At 40.4% G+C, this 23,336-nt stretch overlaps 1 protein-coding gene across 1 annotated transcript in view; it reads right to left on the bottom strand.

Annotated features, from left to right (window-relative positions):
- LOC134328802 (histone H2AX-like) overlaps nucleotides 1-23,336 on the bottom strand; it is a 218,105-nt gene that overhangs the window by 72,311 nt on the left and 122,458 nt on the right. Inside the window, exon 2 of the mRNA XM_063010030.1 lies at nucleotides 1,876-1,899. Coding sequence (XP_062866100.1) covers nucleotides 1,876-1,899 — 24 coding nt within the window. The remainder of the gene's footprint in view (nucleotides 1-1,875; nucleotides 1,900-23,336) is intronic.

Consider the following 23,336-nt stretch of genomic DNA (forward strand, 5'->3'; position numbering starts at 1 on the left):
AAGTACCTCATGCTCATAAACATTATGTAATAAAATTTAATGACCAATCAAAAGCAGAGATGAATCTAGAACCAAAATGAATATGAAACTTTTTTTAGCCAATGTTAAACAAATTAATAAATTAAGTATTTAGGTCTCTTACTACTCTGTAGGGCATTAGTGAGGTCTGTCTGTTTCATAATCTTCAGAACATTCAGTGTGATCTTTAGCGCCCCCTCTCTGAAACTACTCAGATCTTCCACATTCTTCACCTCCTGATCAGAGCATGCTGGGTAATCTTCATTCAGGAGCTTTTTGAACGTGTTTAATTCATTCTTTAACATGTTGATGACTTTGAGCTCCAGTTCCTGTTGAGGAATTTAGAGGAACAGATCATCACAAGAAGCACCATGAGGTAATAAAGAAAGATGAGTGATGTGACCATATAAGGAATGATGTAGTTCTAACATTATACTGAAACTAGTTGCTGTGATACATTTAGTATAATAACTATTGTGCGCCACATTGTTTTATTTTTTTTGCTGCATATTAAAAGGTCTAAATCAAAAATCAACATAAGCTCCCTCACAGTTTTCATTTAGCCAATGGCAACCTAGACAAGTATCATCATTATTATCACACACACATACATACACACCTTGAATATAGATTCCAGCTGATCTCTGTAAGTAACATTTAATTTCTTCTTTTTTGGTCTGTTAATAAAAAACACAAATAAGCAATTGTGCAGCTTTTCAGTCTTTATTATACAACACCAATAAATATATTGTCACGCCTCCTAACAAAGCGGCTGTCTCTATCCGGTCTTCAAGCGTAGATCTTCCTACATACTTTGAGAATTTTCCCAGCATACAACGGCCAATCATGTGACTCCACCAACCAATCAACCCTCGCTTGACAGATCATGTTTGCCCGAATACTAATTACATTCACCTGTGTTCTCTAGTATACAGTTGGGCCAAAAAGTATTTAGTCAGCCACTGATTGTGCAAGTTCTCCTACTTAGAAAGATGAGAGAGGTCTGTAATTTTCATCATAGGTACACTTCAACTATGAGAGCCAAAACGAGAAAAAAAAATCCAGGAAATCACATTGTAGGATTTTTAAATAATTTATTTGTAAATTATGGTGGAAAATAAGTATTTGGTCACCCACAAACAAGCAAGATTTCTGGCTCTCACAGACGTGTAACTACTTCTTTAAGAAGCTCTTCTGTCCTCCACTCGTTACCTGTATTAATGGCACCTGTTTGACCTTATCTGTATAAAAGACATCTGTCCACAGCCTCAAACAGTCAGACTCCAAACTCAACCATGGCCAAGACCAAAGAGCTGTCGAAGGACACCAGAAAGAAAATTGTAGACCTGCACCAGGCTGGGAAGAGTGAATCTACAATAGGCAAGCAGGTTGGTGTGAATAAATCAACTGTGGGAGCAATTGTAAGAAAATGGAAGACATACAAGACCATTGATAATCTCCCTTGGGGTCAAGATCTCATCCCATGGGGTCAAAATGATCATGAGAACGGTGAGCAAAAATCCCAGAACTACACGGAGGAACCTGATAAATGACCTGCAGAGAGCTGGGACCAAAGTAACAAAGGCTACCATCAGTAACACACTACACCGAGAGGGACTCAAATCCTGCAGTGCCAGGCGTGTCCCCCTGCTTAAGCCATATAACCTATAAAAAATATAACGTGTCTCACACTGCCATAGGAACAATGATTCATATATTATTTTTATTCTTTATAATAATAAACCAGAACCATGTTTTAGGCAAAACAACATCCATAAAGAACAACATGTAATCATGTAACAACAGTGCAACAACATTTTTACATAATCCATATAGCACCGGTCCTGCCTGCGTTACTTTAGTTTGGTCCTAAGCCAGATTCTAACCTAGGATGGAGAAAAAATATGTGATGTGCTCTACCCACTGCGCTACTCAAACAGCGGTGTAATTAACAGGTTGTTCTGCTGAAATAACCTGCGCACACACGGCATTACTGAGACTAAAAGTAAATACTACTTAGAGTAATAACCAAACGCTTTCTAATTCCCACAGTAGCAGCAGTTTTCTTCTGTTTTATACATATCGCCCTGTCTCAGTCTCATCTGCTGCATTTCTTTCCCACTAATAAAAATTGATAAACAAAAAAACAAAGTTCATCCAGTATCAGTGTAATACAGAACACAGCGTTTAGTTTCCAAATAAGGAACGATTCCGTATTTTACGGGATGTTTGGCAACCCTACTATCACCCCAGCATGATCAAACTACACATAAACCATTACCTTATGTTTAAAGGCTGAATTGGTTTTGTTTAGACGGAGATACACCAAGTAGAAACAAAGATAAAAATAATAAAAAATTCACACGTGTAAATGTGCACATAATAGAATGAGTCTGACGTTTCATTTATATTCAAAAATTCATCCTTTAATCACAAAAATAAAAGTTTAAATGTGAATACCAAACCACCACCGCACCCACCCGGCCCGGTGTGGCCCTTGAGCCGAAAAGTTTGCCCACCCCTGGTCTAGAAGATGACCGACTCAAACTGTCTCTGACTTTACATGTACAAGGTGGACCAACTAGGTAAGAGTGTCTAATAGAGTGGACAGTGAGTGGACACGGTATTTAAAAACTCATACCAGCACAACACACACTAACACACCACCACCATTTCAGCATCACTGCAGTGCTGAGAATGATCTACCATCTAAATAATACCTGCTCTGTGGTGGGGGGGTCCTGACCATTGAAGAACAGCATGAAAGGAGCCAACAAAGCATGTAGAAAAACAGATGGACTACAGTCAGTAATTGTAGAACTACAAAGTGCTTCTATATGGTAAGTTTTTTCAGGATGAACTCAAGTTCATATGCGTGTAAAGGCAAGCGAGCAAATACTTTTGGCAATATAGTGTAAACCCGGTTCAAACAGACTATTGTTGCGAAGAAGTGCCACCAAAATGTCGAAAGCATACAGAGCTTTTCAATTGTGTTTGATATCCTGGTACGAATTCTCTTTGTTTATCGATTTACTCTCTTTGTCTTTGCCCTATGGTTTTGGTTGCCGATCTGACTGATTTACGTTGGCCGAGTTTCGCTTGTTTACCCGTTTTGCTTTTGCTTATCCCTTTGTACATCTGCCTGTTTGGTGGTCTGTTGGAGTTCTTATCCATTTTTCTTTAATAACCCACGCTTCAACTCTTTAATCCGTGTGCATCTCGTCTGTTTGTACAACGTTAAAGGATACTTTGCCAAACTACAGACGGCAGATTTAAAGGAGCTCCTTGCAACTGTGAGTAATCAGGAACAAACGTTTAATCAGCATCACCATTTGTTTGATTCCCTAGCTCAATCAGTTAAATCGGTTAAGCAACTACAGAGAGAACAACAGAATCAGATGGCCTTCATTGAAAAAAACATGAAGAAGATTACATCTAAATTAGAACTTTTATCTCCTCCCAGCTCTGCCAATATTCAGCCCACACCCGCTACTGTACCACCTTTTGATAGTGGCACGTTTCCTGTTAGTAAAACAGATAAGTTTGATGGCACTTCAAATGTATGTCATGTTTTTCTGTTACAGAGCTTGATTTATTTAAACAATTCACCTTGTAGCTCAGACCAAGCTTGCATTTCTTTTGTTATTTCCCACCTCACAGGCAAAGCTCTGGAATGGGCTACAGCTATATGGCCACATGTTTAAAATAGCTTGATGATCAATTTTTGAATGATTTTTGATCATCCTAACGAGGGCCACTCACAGGGTGAGCTCCTAATAAAACTTAGGCAAGGCAATAGATCTGTAGCTGACTACACCCTTGAGTTTCGTACCCTTGCAGCGGGCACTGGCTGGAATGAACCAGCATTATTAATCACTTTTAGAAATTGATTAAATCCTAAACTATTAAAAGACCAGTTCCTGAAAGACCAGTCAACATTCACGAGGTGTATGCTGATCTAAAGGAGGTGTTCAGCAAACACAAAGCTACTGAATTTCCTCCACATCATAGCTATGACTGCACTATTGATCTCAAGGAGGGTGCTGTACCTCCCAAAGCCAGACTTTACCCACTTACCCAGGCTGAGGAACTGGCTATGGAGGAGTATATTCAGGAGGCTTATGCTCAAGGTTACATTTGTTCATCCACATCACCTGCTGCATTGCCATGGATGAGCTTAGGGTTGGCTAGCAGTTTGGCTAACCCATTGACTTCTCTACTCAAGGGTAGAGCTAAAACCCTAAACTGGACATCTTCAGCTAAGATGGCCTTCCAGGAGCTTAAGGAGGCTTTCACGTCAGCACCAGTACTGAGACATCCGGACCCGAATGAACCATTTGTCATTGAGGTAGATGCCTCTGAGGTAGGGGTGGGGGCTGTATTGTCACAATGTCTAGGCTCTTAAACTTTACCCTGTTGGCTTTCTTTTCACACAAACTTACTTCTATAGAGAGAAACTATGAGATTGGAGTTAGATAACTTTTAGCTATTAAATTAGCATTTGAAGAGTGGCATCACTGGCTGGAGGGAGCCAGACACCCATTCATAGTGTTTACAGATCACAAGAATCTGGAATATTTAAGACATTTTAAAATTTACTCTCTTTGTCTTTGCCCTATGGTTCTGGTTGCCGGTCTGACGTTGCTGACTTTACCCATTTCGCTTTTGCTTATTCCTTTGTACCTCTGCCTGTTTGGTGGTTTGTTGGAGTTTGTGTCTTCAATAATTGGAGTTTTTCTTCAATAAACCACGCTTCAACCTTTTAATCCGCAAGCGTCTCGTCTGTTTGTACAACGTTACATACCTGTATATAGAACAGTACTAAACACTAGCACGTTCCATCATCCAGTTATTTAAACATTTCCTAGCTGATTTGTATATTTTTATGAATAAATTGACCAGTTGAGTGAGTTTAATGGGTTTAATCAGGAACAACTAAAAGCAAAACACTAGAACATGAGATTATACTGACCTTGGATCTTTATTCTTACAGTAAGTCAAAGGATCCACTGACCGGTTCCTCTTCATAGAGACGGAGCTCAGATCTGGTCCTGTATCCTTTATCAAACTGGGGTACAAGTAAAACCAAACATCCCACATTTTTAATTTAAGTTTTAATTTAACACAGATGCCAAGTTTGCTAACTCAGGGGTAAAAATGTAATAAACGATTAGCAATTTATCACTGTGCAGAAATGCACAGTAACAGTAAATGCAAGGTAACAAACAGCTAGCTTAACTAGCATCTAGTTTAGTTAATCTCTTATGTCTGAGTTTTAAATGTCTGCAAAATTAGTGATGCTTGACAATACTCATTTGTTTAACAACAGTACTCAACCACTGCTGATCTGATTTTACATTTTAAAATAAAATCAATATTTTTTATTACAATTATTAATATAAAGTTTAACATTAAAATCATCTACTGATTCATCTTCATGATCAGTGTTGAATTTTGTAGACTTAATTGCAGCTATTCAGTCTAGTCTTGGACTTAACCAAAGAGGTTGTGGCAGTTCTACACTGTCTGGATTGTCCTTCAATCCCCAGAGTTACATTCATTTAACCCTTAAATCAGTCTCTGAAGTGGTTTGGTTCATTAACCAGTTACTCTTTGCTAATAAACAATTATTAGACGTTTCAGCTTTTCATCATTTTAGTCATTTACACTTTGAGTAAAACTTTACTTAGTTCTGATCAGTAATCATCAGCCCATACTGAAACTCCCACAGTCAAAACCCAATTTACTGATTACTTATACATTTTCACATACACAGTGAATTTTAAAAATGTTCAGAGCTGGTGCTCGATTGATGCAGTGTTCTAAGGCACTAACACACCATAAAATTATACTGACCTAGAATCAGTAGAACATCCATCATCTTTAAAGTGACGTAGGGGTTCCATTGACTGGTTGCTCTTCATGGAGACACAGCTGGGTTCAGATGAATCTGGTCTCTTACCCTCCAACACACTGGGGTACAGGTAAAACCAAACATGAATAAAAAACATAAAAAAGCATGAAAGCCCCCGAAAGTTTTAGTTCAGAGGAAAACCATCAAGGACATGACAAAGTACTCAGAGAGCTAGCATTCCTTGCAGCTAGTTTAGTTATACAGAAAAGAACTGAGCACTAACATGTTCCAACATCCAGTTATTGAAACATTTCCTAGCTAATTAGTATAATAAATTGACCAGTTGGGTTTAATGTGTTTTATCAGGAAGAACTGAAAATAAAAATAACAAAACATGAGAATATACAGACCTCACATCAGTAGAACATCCTCCATCTTCAAAGTTACGTGGAGGATCCATTGACTGATCACTCTTTATGGAAACACAGCTGGGTTGGGGTGAATCTGGTCTCGTACCCTCCATCACACTGGGGTACAAGTAAAACCAAATATAAATAAACTATATAGAAAGCACAAGGGTACCTACAGTGGGGCCAAAAAGTATTTAGTCAGCCACTGATTGTGCAAGTTCTCCTACTTAGAAAGATGAGAGAGGTCTGTCATTTTCATCATAGGTACACTTCAACTATGAGAGACAAAATGAGAAAAAAAAATCCAGGAAATCACATTGTAGGATTTTTAAAGAATTTATTTCTAAATTATGGTGGAAAATAAGTATTTGGTCAATAACAAAAGTTTAACTCAATACTTTGTAACATAACCTTTGTTGGCAATGACAGAGGTCAAACGTTTCCTGTAAGTCTTCACCAGGTTTGCACACACTGTAGCTGGTATTTTGGTCCATTCCTCCATGCAGATCTCCTCTAGAGCAGTGATGTTTTGGGGCTGTCACTGGGCAACACGGACTCCACAAATTTTCTATGGGGTTGACTTCTGGAGACTGGCTAGGCCACTCCAGGACCTTGAAATGCTTTTTACGGAGCCACTCCTTCGTTGCCCAAGCGGTGTGTTTGGGATCATTGTCATGCTGGAAGACCCAGCCACGTTCCATCTTCAATGCTCTCACTGATGGAAGTTTTGGCCTAAAATCTCACGATACATGGCCCCGTTCATTCTTCCCTTAACACGGATCAGTCGTCCTGTCCCCTTTGCAGAAAAACAGCCCCAAAGCATGATGTTTCCACCCCCATGCTTCACAGTAGGTATGGTGTGCAACTCAGCATTCTTCTTCCTCCAAACACGACGAGTTGAGTTTTTACCAAAATATTCCATTTTGGTTTCATCTGACCACATGATATTCTCCCAATCCTCTTCTGGATCATCCATATGCTCTCTGGCAAACTTCAGACGAGCCTGGACATGTACTGGCTTAAGCAGGGGGACACGCCTGGCACTGCAGGATTTGAGTCCCTCTGGGTGTAGTGTGTTACTGATGGTAGCCTTTGTTACTTTGGTCCCAGCTCTCTGCAGGTCATTCATCAGGTCCCTCCGTGTAGTTCTGGGATTTTTGCTCACAGTTCTCATGATCATTTTGACCCCACGGGATGAGATCTTGCGTGGGGCCCCAGATCGAGGGAGATTATCAATAGTCTTGTATGTCTTCCAATTTCTTCCAATTGCTCCCACAGTTGATTTATTCACACCAACCTGCTTGCCTATTGTAGATTCACTCTTCCCAGCCTGGTGCAGGTCTACAATTTTCTTCCTGGTGTCCTTCGATAGCTCTTCGGTCTTGGCCATGGTTGGGTTTTGGAGTCTGACTGTTTCAGATAACGTGGTCAAACAGGTGCCATTAATACAGGTAACGAGTGGAGGACAGAAGAGCTTCTTAAAGAAGAAGTTACAGGTCTGTGAGAGCCAGAAATCTTGCTTGTTTGTGGGTGACCAAATACTTATTTTCCACCATAATTTACAAATAAATTCTTTAAAAATCCTACAATGTGATTTCCTGGATTTTTTTTTCTCATTTTGTCTCTCATAGTTGAAGTGTACCTACGATGAAAATTACAGACCTCTCTCATTTTTCTAAGTACAAGAACTTGCACAATCAGTGGCTGACTAAATACTTTTGGCCCCACTGTGTATATACAAAGGTTGGACAAAATAACTGAAACACCTGGTTTTAGACCACAATAATTTATTAGTATGGTGTAGGGCCTCCTTTTGCGGCCAATACAGCGTCAATTCGTCTTGGAAATTACATATACAAGTCCTGCACAGTGGTCAGAGGGATTTTAAGCCATTCTTCTTGCAGGATAGTGGCCAGGTCACTACGTGATGCTGGTGGAGGAAAACGTTTCCTGACTCGCTTCTCCAAAACACCCCAAAGTGGCTCAATAATATTTTGATCTGGTGACTGTGCAGGCCATGGGAGATGTTCAACTTCACTTTCATGTTCATCAAACCAATCTTTCACCAGTCTTGCTGTGTGTATTGGTGCATTGTCATCCTGATACACGGCACCGCCTTCAGGATACAATGTTTGAACCATTGGATGCACATGGTCCTCCAGAATGGTTCGGTAGTCCTTGGCAGTGACGCGCCCATCTAGCACAAGTATTGGGCCAAGGGAAAGCCATGATATGGCAGCCCAAACCATCACTGATCCACCCCCATGCTTCACTCTGGGCATGCAACAGTCTGGGTGGTACGCTTCTTTGGGGCTTCTCCACACCGTAACTCTCCCGGATGTGGGGAAAACAGTAAAGGTGGACTCATCAGAGAACAATACATGTTTCACATTGTCCACAGCCCAAGATTTGCGCTCCTTGCACCATTGAAACCGACGTTTGGCATTGGCACGAGTGACCGAAGGTTTGGCTATAGCAGCCCGGCCGTGTATATTGACCCTGTGGAGCTCCCGACGGACAGTTCTGGTGGAAACAGGAGAGTTGGGGTGCACATTTAATTCTGCCGTGATTTGGGCAGCCGTGGTTTTATGTTTTTTGGATACAATCCGGGTTAGCACCCGAACATCCCTTTCAGACAGCTTCCTCTTGCGTCCACAGTTAATCCTGTTGGATGTGGTTTGTCCTTCTTGGTGGTATGCTGACATTACCCTGGATACCGTGGCTCTTGATACATCACAAAGACTTGCTGTCTTGGTCACAGATGCGCCAGCAAGACGTGCACCAACAATTTGTCCTCTTTTGAACTCTGGTATGTCACCCATAATGTTGTGTGCATTGCAATATTTTGAGCAAAACTATGCTCTTACCCTGCTAATTGAACCTTCACACTCTGCTCTTACTGGTGCAATGTGCAATTAATGAAGATTGGCCACCAGACTGGTCCAATTTAGCCATGAAACCTCCCACACTAAAATGACAGGTGTTTCAGTTATTTTGTCCAACCCCTGTATATACTGTATATATATATATATATATATATATATATATATATATATATATATATATATATATATATATATATATACTGTATATATATACAGTGATGAGAATAAGTATTTGATACACTGCCAATTTTGCAAGTTTTCCCACCTACAAAGAATGGAGAGGTCTGTAATTTTTATCGTAGGCACACTTCAACTGTGAGAGACAGAATCTAAAAAAAAAAATCCAGAAAATCACATTGTATGATTTTTAAATAATTAATTTGCATTTTATTGCATGAAATAAGTATTTGATACAATGGAAAAACAGAAGTTAATATTTGGTACAGAAACCTTTACAGAGGTCAGACGCTTCCTGTAGTTCTTGACCAAGTTTGCACACACTGCAGCAGGGATTTTGGCCCACTCCTCCATACAGATCTTCTCCAGATCTTTCAGGTTTCGGGGCTGTCGCTGGTCAACATTGAGTTTCAGCTTCCTCCAAAGATTTTCTATTGGGTTCAGGTCTGGAGACTGGCTAGGTCACTCCAGGACCTTGAAATGCTTCTTACGGAGCCACTCCTTAGTTGCCCTGGCTGTGTTTCGGGTCACTGCCATGCTGGAAGACCCAGCCACGACCCATCTTCAATGCTCTTACTGAGGGAAGGAGGTTGTTGGCCAAAATCTTATGATACATGACCCCATGTATCCTCCCTTCAATACGGTGCAGTCGTCCTGTTCTCTTTGCAGAAAAGCACCCCCAAAGTATGATGTTTCCACCCCCATGCTTCACGGTTGGGATGATTGTACTTATCCTTCTTCTTCCTCCAAACACGGCGAGTGGAGTTGATACCAAAAAGCTCTATTTTTGTCTCATCTGACCACATGACCTTCTCCCATGCCTCCTCTGGATCATCCAGATGGTCATTGGTGATCTTCAAACGGGCCTGGACATGTGGCGGCGTAGTGTGTTACTAACGTTAATCTTTGAGACTGTGGTCCCAGCTCTCTTCAGGTCATTGACCAGGTCCTCCCGTGTAGTTCTGGGCTGATTCCTGACCTTTCTCAGGATCATCCTTACCCCACGAGGTGAGATCTTGCGTGGAGCAGCAGACTGAGGAAGATTGACAGTCATCTTGTGTTTCTTCCATTTTCTAATAATTGCGCCAACAGTTGTTGCCTTCTCACCAAGCTGCTTGCCTATTGTCCTGTAGCCCATCCCAGCCTTGTGCAGGTCTACAATTTTGTCCCTGGTGTCCTTAGACAGCTCTTTGGTCTTGGCCATGGTGAAGAGGTTGGAGTGTGATTGATTGAGTGTGTGGACAGGTGTCTTTTATACAGGTTACGAGTTCAAGCAGGTGCAATAAATACAGGTAATGAGTGCAGAATAGGAGGGCTTCTTAAAGAAAAACTTACAGGTCTGTGAGAGCCAGAATTCTTGCTGCTTGGTAGGTGATCAAATACTTATTTCATGCAATAAAATACAAATTAATCATTTAAAAATCATACAATGTGATTATTTGGATTTTTTTTTTAGATTCTGTCTCTCACAGTTGAAGTGTACCTACGACAAAAATTACAGGCCTCTCCATTCTTTGTAGGTGGGAAAACCGGCAAAATCGGCAGTGTATCAAATACTTATTTTCATTACTGTATATATATGTATATATATATATCTATATATATATATCTATATATATATATATTTATATATATATATATATATATATATATATATATATATATATATATATATATATATACAGTGTATCACAAAAGTGAGTACACCCCTCACATTTCTGCAAATATTTCATTATATCTTTTCATGGGACAACACTATAGACATGAAACTTGGATATAACTTAGAGTAGTCAGTGTACAGCTTGTATAGCAGTGTAGATTTACTGTCTTCTGAAAATAACTCAACACACAGCCATTAATGTCTAAATAGCTGGCAACATAAGTGAGTACACCCCACAGTGAACATGTCCAAATTGTGCCCAAATGTGTCGTTGTCCCTCCCTGGTGTCATGTGTCAAGGTCCCAGGTGTAAATGGGGAGCAGGGCTGTTAAATTTGGTGTTTTGGGTACAATTCTCTCATACTGGCCACTGGATATTCAACATGGCACCTCATGGTAAAGAACTCTCTGAGGATTTGAGAAATAGAATTGTTGCTCTCCACAAAGATGGCCTGGGCTATAAGAAGATTGCTAACACCCTGAAACTGAGCTACAGCATGGTGGCCAAGGTCATACAGCGGTTTTCCAGGACAGGTTCCACTCGGAACAGGCTTCGCCAGGGTCGACCAAAGAAGTTGAGTCCACGTGTTCGGCGTCATATCCAGAGGTTGGCTTTAAAAAATAGACACATGAGTGCTGCCAGCATTGCTGCAGAGGTTGAAGATGTGGGAGGTCAGCCTGTCAGTGCTCAGACCATACGCCGCACACTGCATCAACTCGGTCTGCATGGTCGTCATCCCAGAAGGAAGCTGACGCACAAGAAAGCCAGCAAACAGTTTGCTGAAGACAAGCAGTCCAAGAACATGGATTACTGGAATGCCCTGTGGTCTGACGAGACCAAGATAAACTTGTTTGGCTCAGATGGTGTCCAGCATGTGTGGCGGCGCCCTGGTGAGAAGTACCAAGACAACTGTATCTTGCCTACAGTCAAGCATGGTGGTGGTAGCATCATGGTCTTGGGCTGCATGAGTGTTGCTGGCACTGGGGAGCTGCAGTTCATTGAGGGAAACATGAATTCCAACATGTACTGTGACATTCTGAAACAGAGCATGATCCCCTCCCTTCGAAAAGTTTTCCAACAGGATAACGACCCCAAACACAACCTCCAAGATGACAACTGCCTTGCTGAGGAAGCTGAAGGTAAAGGTGATGGACTAAACCCAATTGAGCACCTGTGGCGCATCCTCAAGTGGAAGGTGGAGGAGTTCAAGGTGTCTAACATCCACCAGCTCCGTGATGTCATCATGGAGGAGTGGAAGAGGATTCCAGTAGCAACCTGTGCAGCTCTGGTGAATTCCATGCCCAGGAGGGTTAAGGCAGTGATAATAATGGTGGTCACACGAAATATTGACACATTTGGGCACAATTTGGACATGTTCACTGTGTGGTGTACTTACTTATGTTGCCAGCCATTTAGACATTAATGGCTGTGTTGAGTTATTTTCAGAAGACAGTAAATCTACACTGCTATACAAGTTGTACACTGACTACTCTAAGTTATATCCAAGTTTCATGTCTATAGTGTTGTCCCATGAAAAGATATAATAAAATATTTGCAGAAATGTGAGGGGTGTACACACTTTTGTGATACACTGTATATATATATATATCAGTGGCGGCTGCTGGTCTTTCAAAGAGGGGAAGCTCAATGTCGGCTTACATCATAAAATTTGTCAATTTATTTATACATAAATTCTGCCCTCCATTCCTTTTCAAGAAAATGGCCTGAAATTGGTTGCAGTGTGTCTTTCGACTTCACTCGCAAAATCCGCGATGGGACTGAAGCTCCCAGTGATTAAGTGACTAACGATTAAATGTATTGCTTTGGCAATACGAATGTCCCTATTTGTCATGCCAATAAAGCTTCGTTTGAGTTTGAGTTTAAGAAGTGACGGTGTAGATCTCAAAATAGCTGTCAATCAAAACGGGATTCAGCCTTTCGACTGATCCTCCAATCATCTTGCAGAAGCTCAGCATCCAGACCCGCCCACAGCTCCATTCACCCCCAGAGACGCTCAGCGTCCGGGGGCGGGACAAAATCGTGGCATTTATCCAATGACCGGCGAGTTTCGAAGCAATGAAAAAAAACCTCCCATGCAGCCCCATAGAAGTGAAGAGACGCTCAGTGTCTGCGGGCAAATGCATTGAGGTTCCGGGAATGTATGAGAAGTTAACAAAATCGAGTCGATTTGTGATAAGTAGCTGATTCTGAACGAACTCGTCTTCGATATGAACGTGTTCTAACGCATTTGTAGTCAATGAAATGTTAACACATCTGTACATAGTTGACCATTTAATTTTTGACATTTTAGGGGAAGCTGAGCTTCCCTTGCAGTCTTACAGATATCGCCACTGATATATATATATACTGTATATATACAGTGGGGCCAAAAAGTATTTAGTCAGCCACTGATTGTGCAAGTTCTCCTACTTAGAAAGATGAGAGAGGTCTGTAATTTTCATCATAGGTACACTTCAACTATGAGAGACAAAATGAGAAAAAAAAAATCAAGAAAATCACATTGTAGGATTTTTAAAGAATTTATTTGTAAATTATGGTGGACAATAAGTATTTGGTCAATAACAAACAAGCAAGATTTCTGGCTTTCACAGACCTGTAACTTCTTCATTGATTATGTTGCGGGTCATTTTTACCCGTATTTTGTAAATCCACTCAACACAGTCAAAAATGAAGTTAAACCAATAAGAACTTTATTTTAAATTATACAAACATTTAGAAGAAACGAGAAGAAGAGATATATAATTTCAACTCTATATTAAATAACTCAATTTCAATTTAAGAAGACACAAACTGAAAAGAACTGATTTAAATTTTTCCCTCTTCACGAACCCTTTTTTTAGGTTTTCAATGTTCAACATTTTCAGTGTTCCCCACATGATGGACAGAATGTGACTGTGTGCTTTCTGCAGATGTATTTCTTACACCTCACACAGCAGGTACTTGTTTTACTGTCATCTCGGGAGGGACAGAATTTACATCTTTTGCGTTTCTTTGCACCTATATCCAAAGGATCCATTGTTGGTTGGTCAGATGCCCTGCCCTGGACTTTTGCGATGACAGCTGCAGCTGCTGGGGATCGAGCTGGCCTGGCCCGGTTCTGGATCTTGGGAGTGACGAGTGCTTTGCCTAGTTCTTCCAGGAAAAGTCGACGTCGGTACAGTTTGCTGGCATTCCACTGCTGGTTGATCTCAATCCACAGCACATAGGCATTGTAAGCAGACACGTCCACAATGTTGTAGAAAACCACCAAGGGCCAATGGGCAGTCTTGCGCTGGCAGCTATATGTTGCTATGACTTTGTCAAGATTGTCAACTCCTCCTTTGGTGGAGTTGTAATCCAGGATCATTTGTGGCTTCATGTCCTCTCTCGTGCTCAGAGATGCATCTTTGTGCATTGTGCTCATCACAAGAACATTCTTGTTTCTCTTTGGGCAGTAAGAAACAAGTGTTGTTTTCTCTGTAAAAACAAATTTTGAGGAATGCAGAGGTCTTCCTTGCATCTTCAGAATCTCACTGGGAAGTTCTGGCTTATTTTTTCTGACTGTTCCCAACATAGTCAGCTTTCTCTCCTGAAGTTCATCTCCAAGACGGTAGGATGTAAAGAAGTTGTCACATGTGATGTTATGACCTTGCAGCCCTTCAGTCATCTCCAATACCACACGCATTCCCTGATTCTTTTCAGGTGCTCCTCCAGGTGGCTTTCCAGTATATACTTGCAGGTTCCATGCATAACTGGATTTTGCATCACAGGCTGCCCATATTTTAATGCCATATTTCGCAGGCTTGTTTGGCATATACTGTCGGAAAGGACAGCGTCCTCTGAATGGTACGAGGCGCTCATCCACAGTAACATGGGGGCCAGGATTATACAATAAAGGCAGGATTTCGACCCATTTATCCCAAACATCTCTGATCGCTGCAAGTTTGTCTCTCTCGCGACGACCAGCTCTGGTGTCACGATTGTCAAATCGGATCACACGAGAGATCATGTGAAACGTCTCCAAAGACATTGTTGCTCGGAAGATTGGCCTTCCATTCTCTTCATTCCATAAACTTGCAGTTGCTTCACCCTTTGACCTGTATACTCCAGCTAATACCAGAATTCCAATGTAAGCATGCAAGTCAGTTGGATCCAGTGGCTTCCATTTTTCTTGAAAGACACGCCTCCCCTCCAAGTTGGTCATGTCGAGGATTATCTTCTCTATGGGTGGGGATATGAAGAGCTGAAATGCTGATTCAATATCATCAATTCTTGTGACAGCAAATCTTGTCGGACCAGGCGTCATTTTGATGACATTAGAAGATGACAATCTGCCTCGGCTTTGGTGTGGTGATGTTGACCATTTTATTTTACCATCTTTAGATGTCCATGTCCCCTGTGTGGATGACAATTGTTGCGTGTCTTGGTTTTCATCTGATGAAGGGACACCGGCAGACTCGTCCTCTGAATCCTCCTCATCGTGGGAAAATTGACAATCTGGATCATCAATAGCATTGTCCTCTGGCTCTGAAGGATCCTCCGTCTCTGAAATCTCTTCCTCTACATCACTATCCCAGTTCATAAGCTGCGATAAAACTTCTTCAGCTGTAAATTGTTTGGAGCTCATTTTGGTGTATTTCTCAAAGAAAGGGCATGGAAACAGTGACAATGACAGGGGAGATTAAGTCCCTCTTCCACACACACACACACACACCTGGTTCTGAATGGCTATTCAGAGGCAGTCAAAATAAAAAATATCAAAGAGACATGTTTATTTTGGATTTGAACAGCTTGTTTTTGTCTGGGTCAAAATGACCCACAACATCATCTTTGTATACAAACTCTGTGCAGACACTCCACGACACATCAAAGTGTCCAGATTTTACACAGCAGTTCATGACCCTAGATGAGAAAAACTCATAAAATATCTTGGGAAAAAAAGTAAGGATAACTTGCACTTTGGTCAACTCAAAAATTGAAATGGGTCAAATTGACCCGAAACATAATACAAGGGTTAAGAAGCTCTTCTGTCCTCCACTCGTTACCTGTATTAATGGCACCTGTTTGACCTCGTTATCTGTATAAAAGACACCTGTCCACAGCCTCAAACAGTCAGACTCCAAACTCAACCATGGCCAAGACCGAAGAGCTATCGAAGGACACCAGGAAGAAAACTGTAGACCTGCACCAGGCTGGGAAGGGTGAATCTACAATAGGCAAGCAGGTTGGTGTGAATAAATCAACTGTGGGAGCAATTGTAAGAAATTGGAAGACATACAAGACCATTGATAATCTCCCTCGATCTCAATATCTCATCCCGTGAGGTCAAAATGATCATGAGAACGGTGAGCAAAAATCCCAGAACTACACAGAGGGACCTGATGAATGACCTGCAGAGAGCTGGAACCAAAGTAACAAAGGGACCATCAGTAACACACTATGCCGAGAGGGACTCAAATCCTGCAGTGCCAGGCGTGTCCCCCTGCTTAAGCCAGTACATGTCCAGGCCTGTCTGAAGTTTGCCAGAGAGCATATGGATGATCCAGAAGAGGACTGCTGAGTTGCACACCATACCTACTGTGAAGCATGGGGGTGGAAACATCATGCTTTGGGGCTGTTTTTCTGCAAAGGGGACAGGACGACTGATCCGTGTTAAGGGAAAAATGAACGGGGCCATGTATCGTGAGATTTTAAGCCAAAAACTCCTTCCATCAGTGAGAGCATTGAAGATGGAACGTGGCTGGGTCTTCCAGCATGACAATGATCCCAAACACACCGCTCGGGCAACAAAGGAGTGGCTCCGTAAAAAGCATTTCAAGGTCCTGGAGTGGCCTAGCCAGTCTCCAGACCTCAACCCCATAGAAAATTTGTGGAGTCTGTGTTGCCCAGCGACAGCCCCAAAACATCACTGCTCTAGAGGAGATCTGCATGGAGGAATGGGCCAAAATACCAGCTACAGTGTGTGCAAACCTGGTGAAGACTTACAGGAAACGTTTGACCAACATTGTCATTGCCAACAAAGGTTATGATACAAAGTATTGAGTTGAACTTTTGTTAATAATAAATTCTTTAAAAATCCTACAATGTGATTATATATATATATTATGCATTTAGTAATATAGCAACAACCACAGTTATGCACTATTTGAACATAAATATGGACACCTGACCATCTAAAGGTTGTTCCATGGTGTCTTGTTCAGGGCTCTGTGCAGATTTGAAGCTTAAAGCTCTTTCACTGATGTTATTTGATCAATAAACCAGATTTCATCTTTAAACATAAGTCATAAGTCAACCTCTGTTATTGCCAACAAAGGTTATGTTACAAAGTATTGAGTTGAACTTTTGTTATTGACCAAATACTTATTTTCCACCAATATTTACAAATAAATTCTTTAAAAATCCTACAATGTGATTTCCTGGATTTTTTTTCTCATTTTGTTTCTCATAGTTGAAGTGTACCTATGATGAAAATTACAGACCTCTCTCATCTTTCTAAGTAGGAGAACTTGCACAATCAGTGGCTGACTAAATACTTTTTGGCCCCACTGTATATATATATATATATATATATATATAATGCATTTAGTAATATAGCAACAACCACAGTTATGCACTATATGAACATAAATATGGACACCTGACCATCTAAAGGTTGTTCCATGGTGTCTAGTTCAGGGCTCTGTGCAGATTTGAAGCTTGAAGCTCTTTCACTTATGTTATTTGATAAATGAACCAGATTTCATCTTTAAACATAAGAGAAGGAAAAACAATGGAGAAGCTAAGCGACATGTATGTTTGTTTTCATGTAATTTACGTCCTGCTGACTCTTTAACTTTAACTTTAAATCTGACTCAATTTAATAAAACAACTGTGCACCGATTTACTAAGAATATAAAGTATATTTACAGGGATTGGAAGGCTTTGAACAAGGACGTGCCAAATAAGCTATAACAGACTAATAATATAACATTTTTATTGTTTTGCTAACAAAAGCCATTAATAAAACTTTATTTCATTTGTTTTTGTGTTGGTTAAAGTTCTCAAAGCTGCAGTTTGCTTCACTCTGCACAGATATTGTAAAAAAATGCTGTTTACTGATTGATATCTTGCTGCTGTCAATGATGTGAAAATGGGGATGGAACAAGTTCTCCTTGTAGTGAAGAATTAAATGAGGAACTTAAGGATGATGCAAGGAGCCTGTTTGCTACATCTTTAGCTAAAATGTAAGCTTTATAATACAACAAAATGTTTACTTAATTTGTTAAAAAGTGATTAGATTCCTAATGATATTATCTGGTAATTGTTTGTCTATCTAGTTCACCAGAAGACTTTGCTGATTGCATTACCAACATGGCTGCAGAAGTCGTCAGTGAGATGAGCGGCCCCAAAGAGGCTATGCCTCAGTTAAAAAGGGAAAGAAAAAGAATGCAGCAGTGGCTCAAAATACTAAGAAAGCCTCTCTTAAAAAAGCAAAGGTCCAGACTAAGGCCGGCAGAGCTCCCAGGGCCTGGGAGACGCCAAGTAACCTTTCCGGTTAAACAGATCTGAATAGTCTGCCTGAGGGAGGGTTTCAATCAAGGGTTCAATGCTGGTCATTATTAATTGCATATCCAAAGACGCTGTTAAAACTCCTTCAAGCAACGATGCGGCCAAAAGATCTGGATTCGCTGCAGACATTGCCCCCATGTTCAAAAATGTCCAAAAGAAAGTGAACAAGTTCTTTAAAGTGTTGAAGAAAATCTCACCAAGTACAGACACTGAACAAATCCCATCACCTTCATCAACATTGTGCATTAAAAGTTTGCCACCAGAAGGAGGAACCAATGATTCCCACCTAGATGATTTCCCAACTTCCTCCACAAAGAACATAAACAGTCAGATGGTCCATTTTTATTCTGATGTTTTCTGCACACCTCCAGAAATGTCAAAATGGTCCAATCAGGGAATGCTTGGTGGCAATCAAGGGAGCTCAGCCCAGAGCTCCTTGTTCTCTGAAAGTACCACAATGAAAAAGGCAGATCGAGAACCCTGTTGCAGTTGAGTTAACTGTTCAGCATTGTGGAAGAGGTTACTGAGACTTTACAGGCTCAGGTAAACCTGGTAAAGCGTTGACCAAAAAAGCAGGTAAGTTGGTACACCAAGTAAGTTGTGTTCTGCAGCCAAACAAGTCTACAGAGGTGTGCAGAAAAAGGTACGTGGATTTTTATCTGAGCCCCAAAGATCCAGTTCACCAAAAGAAAAGATCTATAAATAATTCCATGTTTATTGTAGCCACTCAGATTCCATTCTTGACATGGAATGGGTAAGAAACATCGAGCAAATGGATTCTCGATCAGGTCTTCCATCACTGCTTATGATGTTTGTGGAGGAATCTGTGAGACGGCTACTTATTGACTTGTTTGGTCACCACCCACATCAGATTCACTGACTGTCCCTAAACTTGGCTCAAGCTCTGCTTTACCAGCCTAGAAAGGTCACTGCAGTCCCCCACAGCAATAACAATAACACAAAATCTGAAATATTCAGGTAAGGTTATTCTGTTCTTCTGTATGGGTATGGATAGTCTGTATACATATATCAAAATAGATAAAGTAAAGTATTGACATATTTGCACACTGCATGTTCTGTAAGTAACTTTATCACCTTAACTAAAATAATAATTTAAAACTGCCCACCACAAACTTCCAATGACTATTATTCACATAGACAAAGCCAACCGCTCCATCAAAGTTGACCTATTAAAAGGAATAACCAAAAAGCAAAATGATGAAAACATTTACACTCATACACACCAGTGGAATTGTAACAGTTCATTGGAACTGTAAATGCAGTAAACTTTTATTAAAATTACAGCAGTGGTTCTTAATTCCTCAACACTTAATAAAGTAATAAAAATGTGAATTTAATTGCATGCTAGTCATTTACATTTACAGCCTGTCACAGGCACTTTCATCCAGAGCAACTTGCAATGCAGTGCAAGTCCCAGCTTGTTCAGAGCCCCACAAGTGTGCACCACAGAATACTTGGTTTTTCAGCACGAACCGTGACATCAGGTTTGGAGCAGACGCTTTTACATGACAACATTATATAGAATTTAAACCACTTTCATCTTTTAAAGTTTACCTGATTACATTTTAAGCCAGTTTTCCACTGATATTTGCTGATATTTTCAAAGCGATGAACTGTGTGATATGACTGACCCGGACAGCAGTGGCGATTTCTCTAAGACTGTCAAAATGTCAAAAATTAAATGGTCAAATATGTACAGTTGTGTTAACATTTTATTGACTACAAATGCGTTAGAACACGTTCATATCGAAGACGAGTTAATTCAGAATCAGCTACTTATCACAAATCGACTCGATTTTGTTAACTTCTCATACATTCCCGTAGCGTCAATGCATTTGCCCGCAGACACTGAGCGTCTCTTCACTTCTATGGGGCTGCATGGGAGGGTTTTTTTCATTGCTTCGAAACTCGCCGGTCATTGGATAAATGCCACGATTTTGTCCCGCCCCCGGACGCTGAGCGTCTCTGGGGGTGAATGGAGCTGTGGGCGGGTCTGGACGCTGAGCTTCTGCAAGATGATTGGAGGATCAGTCGAAAGGCTGAATCCCGTTTTGATTGACAGCTATTTTGAGATCTACACCATCACTTTTTAAACTCAAACTCAAACGAAGCTTTATTGGCATGACAAATAGGGACATTCGTATTGCCAAAGCAATACATTTAATCTTTAGTCACTTAATCACTGGAAGATTCAGTCCCATCTCAGATTTTGTGAGTGAAGTCGAAAGACAAACTGCAATCAATTTCAGGCCATTTTCTTGAAAAGGAATGGAGGGCAGAATTTATGTATAAATAAATTGGCAAATCTTATGATGTAAGCCGACATTGAGCTTCCCCTCTTTGAAAGATCAGCAGCCGCCACTGCCAGACAGTAAAAACCACATTTAATGTGAAAAATAAAACGTAACGTGGCTTGTTGTACTAAAACAATGAGAGATGAATTTTGGCAGCACAGAGCAATTATAACCAGTATCAACGGAGAGATGTTTAGTTCCTGTGTTTTACTTTTTGTACATTAAGCCACGTTATGATTCATTTAGGTGAAGCTTTTTGCGGATTCAGAAAAAACTGGTGAAAACCTGAATAGAACTGGTTCAAGAACCAGAGTTCTTTTGGTGGAAAAGCCCTATAAGTGATTCTTTCAGCATTGTCAAAAGATCCAGATGAAATTTCACCTTTGCATCTTTACCTCATAAATCCAGCTTACTAGCTGTTCGTATGCTCAGCTATTTGCGTAGTATATATACAGTGGGGAAAATAAGTATTTGATACACTGCAGATTTTGCAAGTTTTCCCATCTAAAAAGAATGGAGAGGCCTGTAATTTTTATCGTATTTACACTTCAACTGTGAGAGACAGAATCCATATAATCACATTGTATCCTTTTTAAATAATTAATTTGCATTTTATTGCATGGAATAAGTATTTGATCACCTACCAACCAGCAAGAATTTTGGCTCTCACAGACCTGTTTTTCTTTAAGAAGCCCTCCTATTCTGCACTCATTACCTGTATTTATTGCACCTGTTTGAACTCGTAACCTGTATAAAAAACACCTGTCCACACACTCAATCAATCACACTCCAACCTCTTTACCATGGCCAAGACCAAAGAGATATCTAAGGACACCAGGGAAAAATGTAGACCAGCACAAGTCTGGGATCTGCTTCAGGACAATAGCTTGGTGAGAAGGCAACAACTGTTGGCGCAATTATTAGAAAATGGAAGAAACACAAGATGACTGTCAATCTTGGCTCCGTAAGAAGCATTTTAAGGTCCTGGAGTGGCCTAGCCACTCTCCAGACCTGAACCCAATAGAAAATCTTTGGAGGAAGCTGAAACTCAATGTTGCCAAGTGACAGCCCCAAAACCTGAAAGATCTGGAGAAGATCTGTATGGAGGAGTGGGCCAAAATCCCTGCTGCAGTGTGTGCAAACTTGGTCAAGAACTACAGGAAACATCTGACCTCTGTAAAGGTTTCTGTACTGAATATCAAGTTCTGTTTTTATATTGTAATAAATACTTATTTCATGCAATCAAATGCAAATTAATTATTTAAAAATCATTTTTTTTAGATTCTGTCTCTCACAGTTGAAGTGTTCCTATGATAAAAATTACAGGCCTCTCCATTCTTTGTAGGTGGGAAAAAATTGGCAGTGTATCAAATATTTATTTTCCCCACTGTATGTGTGTGTGTGTGTGTGTGTGTGTGTGTATGTGTGAGCTCCTACTTACACCACTGAGCTAACACCTTTTCCTCAAAGCTTAATACTACACATAGGTCTTTTGTTTGTCTCGTCTTGTTCTAACCTGTCTTGTGAAATCATGTTGTGTCTTGTTATAATTAAATACTGTTATACAGCTCTGCGTGTGTACCACCCTTTTGTCTCGTCATAGCCCATATTGTTACACAGTGATTAAAACTATTAGTTTAATCAATGTATTAAAGCAAAAAAAGCTTTGACACAGATCAGTAATAATCTTCATCATTATTTTAACTGAAAAATAAATTCACTCACCTCTTGCCTTTCCTCAGCTTCTCAGAGAGATTTGTTTTAACGCTTAAGTTTCTTCCTACAGACTGAAGCTTTAAAGCTGCTTACACATGTAGAGAAACACTGAAGCACAACAAAATTCTTCTTTATGAAGTGTAGATTCATAACATTCACACATTACATCTGTAACATCTGTTTCTTTCTGTGATTTTCTCCTGAACAACTGTATATTCCTCTAAACAGTGCTGCAAACGAACAGGCTTTCTCTTTCACTCAAACCAGATTGTACTGGTTTATTCAGCAGAGGAGGAGGCGGGCGGAGCTACAGTATAGGTACACACCTGAATTAAAGTTATTTAAGTTTTTACACCAAATGACCTTCCTGACCCTCCTTATTTATACGGGATAGGTAAGACATAGTCAGTTATGTCTGTGTCGACACTCGACTAATTAATAGCAGATAGACTACCTAATAGGAGATTATCTTAGTCACAGCATTGTGTAGCACTTTTTTAGTAGGTAAAATACAGTGTTTACATCATGTTAATGAGTTTACAGTCAGTGGTCTAATAACTGGAGGGTCCCTGGTTCAAGCACCACCAATGTAAGGTTGTGACTGTTGGGCCCTTGAGCAAGGCCCTAAACCCTCATCTGCTTAGATGGTATTCATCACAGTTGTAAGTTGCTTTAAATAAGAGCACAGTAATTCACCCGCCAACAGTTACGTTCAGAAATACTAAATTTGTATATGCTAATTCACTTAGC

Source organism: Trichomycterus rosablanca, chromosome 15 (genome assembly GCF_030014385.1).
Source record: "Trichomycterus rosablanca isolate fTriRos1 chromosome 15, fTriRos1.hap1, whole genome shotgun sequence".
NCBI classification, from domain to species: Eukaryota; Metazoa; Chordata; class Actinopteri; order Siluriformes; family Trichomycteridae; genus Trichomycterus; species Trichomycterus rosablanca.